Raw genomic sequence first — 3,150 nt, forward strand, 5'->3', positions numbered from 1 at the left:
GTCCGTCCGTGGGACCGGGGCCCGCCCCGGGGGTCGTTTCTTGCATCGGCGGCTGCCCCGGGGGTCTCTCCGGGGGTCGCTCGGTGCACCGGGGGTGATGTGTGGGACCGGGGGCTGCACCGGGGGGGTCGCTCTGTGCACCGGGGGTTGATCCGGGGGTCGGTCCGTGGGACAAGGGGGCTGCACAGAGGGGTCGGTCCGTGGGACGGGGGTCTGCTCCGAGGGTCGGTTCTTGCACCGGGGATCGCTCGGTGCACAGGGGGGTCGGGCCCTGGGACCGGGGCTGCACCGGGGTTTTTGTGCGTGAAGTGGGAGCGGTACCGGGGGATCGGTCCGTGCACCGGGGTCTGCACAGGGGGGTCGTTTCGTTCACCGGGAGCGGTACCGGGGGGTCGGTCCGTGCACCGGGGGCTGCACCGGGGGTCTGTGCGTGCACCGAGGGGTCGGTCCGTGCACCGGGGGCTGCCCAGTGGGGTCGGTCCGGCTCTCGGGGAAGGCAGCGGGGGTCGGTTCGTGGGCCGCGGGACGCTCCGCACACCGGGGGCTGCAGCGAGGCTCTGTCGGTGGAGCGGGGGCGGCACCGGGGGACGGCAATTCACGCACCGGGCCGCGGGGGCGGCTCTGTCCGTGCAGCGGGACCTGCAGCCGGGGGCGGGGGTGGTCGGTGCGCTCCGAGCCGGGGGAAACGGGGACACGCGGGGAGCTCCGTGCGGCGGGCGGGCGGCGGCCGCCACCTGCCGGGAACACGGCCCGGGCCCGCCGGGGACGCGCTCCCGCCGCCTGCGCTTGTCCTTGGCACACCGGGGTCGCTTCACCGCGTCCCCCAGTCCCGCAGCTGCACCGGACCGGTGCGCGAACCGCCGGGGTCGTGCGGTCACGGGAGGTGCCCGAGCCGTGCCTCAGTTTCCCTCGGTCTCGTCCTCCTGAGCCGTATTTCCCACGCTGCCACCCGCCCACGGCGGTGCTGGCGCCTCCGTGCGCGTCCCCGCTGCCCCCGGTCCCCTCTCGCTGTCCCCGCTGAGCGCCCCCCGTGTCCCCCGGCCCGGTGCCCGAGCACGGCCGCGCTCCCGCTCGGAGTCCTCCGGGCCAGCAGGCGGCGCTGGCTTCGCCCTCTCGTTGCTCCGCAGCAAGGCCTTATGGGAAATGTAGTCCCGGAGCGCCCCGCGCGTCCAGCTCCGGTAAACGGGGACTGCATTACCCAGAAGGCTCCGCGGCCGTGTGGGCGGAGCCTCGGGGTGTGGGCGGGGCGGGAGCGGCTTCCCCAAACCGGGACCGGGACCGGGACCGGGACCGGGACCGGGACCGGGACCGAGCTGGAATGGGGCCGGGGGCCACCAAACCGGGCTGGGACCCGAGTGGGGCGGGCTGGGGGTCACCAAACCGGCCCCGACCTGGGCTGGGGGCAACCGAACCGGGACCGGACCGAGTGGGGGCAGCCGAAACCGAGCTGGAGCGGCGTCAGGGGCTACCGGACTGGGTCTGGAAGCCACCAGACCGGGACCGGACTGGGCTGGGGCCAGGCGGGGTTAACCGGGACTGAGCTGGACCGGGGCCCCGGGCGACCGGACCAGGCTTGGGAGCCGGGACCGGACCCGTTTTGGGGTGACCGGATCGGCGGCTGTCGGGGTTCTCCACGCTTGGGTCCTGCCGGTGTCCGGTGGTGCCCGCGGCTCGGTCCCGTCCCGGTTTCTGCGGGGGTCTCCCCGCGGATCCCCAAAGCCCAGCGAGGAGGAGGAGGGGGAGGAGGAAGATGCTGATTCAGGACCTGGAGTGGCGGCGGGACGGGGGAGACCCCCCGGGGGTGACGGGGGTCTGAGGGGTTCCCTGGGGACAGAGGGGAACGGGGGGCGGTGTCTGTGGGGGTCCTGCTGGGTTTGGGGGCATAAAGGGACCGGGCAGGGATGGAGCGGGAGCGGAGACCCCGGTGGGGACACCGGAGAGCCTGGAAGGGCTGTGGGACAGCAGAGCTGCAGCCCCCGGTGTCCCCCTGTCTGTCCCCGTCTGTCCCCCTGTCTGTCCCCGTCTGTCCCCCTGTCTGTCCCCCCCTTCCCGATAACGCCGTTTGTCCCCCTCTCGTGCCCGCCCGGTCTGTGCCGTGTCCGGTGGCCGCTCCGGGCTGGGGATTAGGGTTAACACCGGCCCGATCCCGGTGTTTGCTCAGGGAATTGGCAGCGGCTGCGGCCTGCGGGGGTCACCCGGGGGTCCCCGCTGCTGACGTCCGTCCCCGGCCCTGGCTGGTGGCCCCGGTGTCCCCAGGGGCGCTGTGTCCCCCCTCAGCCCGGTGACGGTGCCGGGTTTTGGGCGCCCCGTCTGCGTCACCGGCTGTTTGCGGGGGTATAAAGCGGAGCCCGGCACATCCCGGAGCATCCAGGGGCGCAGCCGGCACCGGGAACATGGAAAACGCTCGGCTCTGCCTGCTCTGCCTGCTGGGCTCCGGCCTCATCCTGCTCGGCACCCCCGAACCGGTACCGGAGCTCCGGCCCGCCCTGAGCCCGCCCGGGCACAGCCGGGAGGAGACGGAGCTGGTAAGGGGCTGGGGGAGGGGGAAAGGGGGTCCCCAGCACCCCCCGAGCGTTTTTGGGGCATTTTGGGATGTTCCTGCTCCTCCCATCCCGGTTCGGGACCGGTCCTGGGCGGTCCTGGGGGAATTGGGGAGGGGAAACCGAGACCCCTCCGCTGGTTTTGTGCTGCTGTCCCGGGGTCCTCGGAACACCGGGGACATCCCGCAGCACGCGGCTATCGCCGGTTTGGGGAGTTTTGGTGGTTTTCTCCTTCCCGGTTCCATCCTGAGCTCTGGCTCAGCTGCAGGAGGGTGGTGGGGACCGGAGAGGGGACGTGGGGGTGGGAGGCAGCCGAAGGACAGACCCTGAACCCCCCCGATCCTGCCCCAGCCCTGATTCCTGACCTGGATGAGCCGGACACGGGGTGGGGACGGGACAGGAGCGTGGGGGACGCGGGGTGACAAATCCAGAGATCCCGGGGGACCCGGGGTGACAAATCCAGAGATCCCGGGGGACTCGGGATGACAGATCCAGAGCTTCGGGATGTGCCGGGGAACCAGGGGTGACCCTGCGGAGCCCCGGGGTGTCCCAGGAATTCGGGGTGACCCTGCGGAGCCCCGGGGTGTCCCAGGAATTCGGGGTGACCCTG

General features: G+C 72.8%; 1 protein-coding gene across 2 annotated transcripts in view; it reads left to right on the plus strand.

The window, feature by feature from the left end:
* The first annotated feature begins 730 nt into the window (after positions 1 to 730).
* The window catches only part of LOC107215510 (cocaine- and amphetamine-regulated transcript protein-like), a 3,278-nt gene continuing 858 nt past the window's right edge, over positions 731 to 3,150 (plus strand). Inside the window, exon 1 of one of the 2 annotated variants that reach the window (XM_015651726.3) lies at positions 731 to 2,525. In XM_015651726.3, the coding sequence (XP_015507212.1) occupies positions 2,394 to 2,525 (132 nt within the window). In that variant the 5' untranslated portion in view covers positions 731 to 2,393. The other variant, XM_033520149.1, reaches the window with a different exon arrangement.

This window comes from Parus major, chromosome 28 (genome assembly GCF_001522545.3).
Source record: "Parus major isolate Abel chromosome 28, Parus_major1.1, whole genome shotgun sequence".
Lineage (NCBI taxonomy): Eukaryota > Metazoa > Chordata > Aves > Passeriformes > Paridae > Parus > Parus major.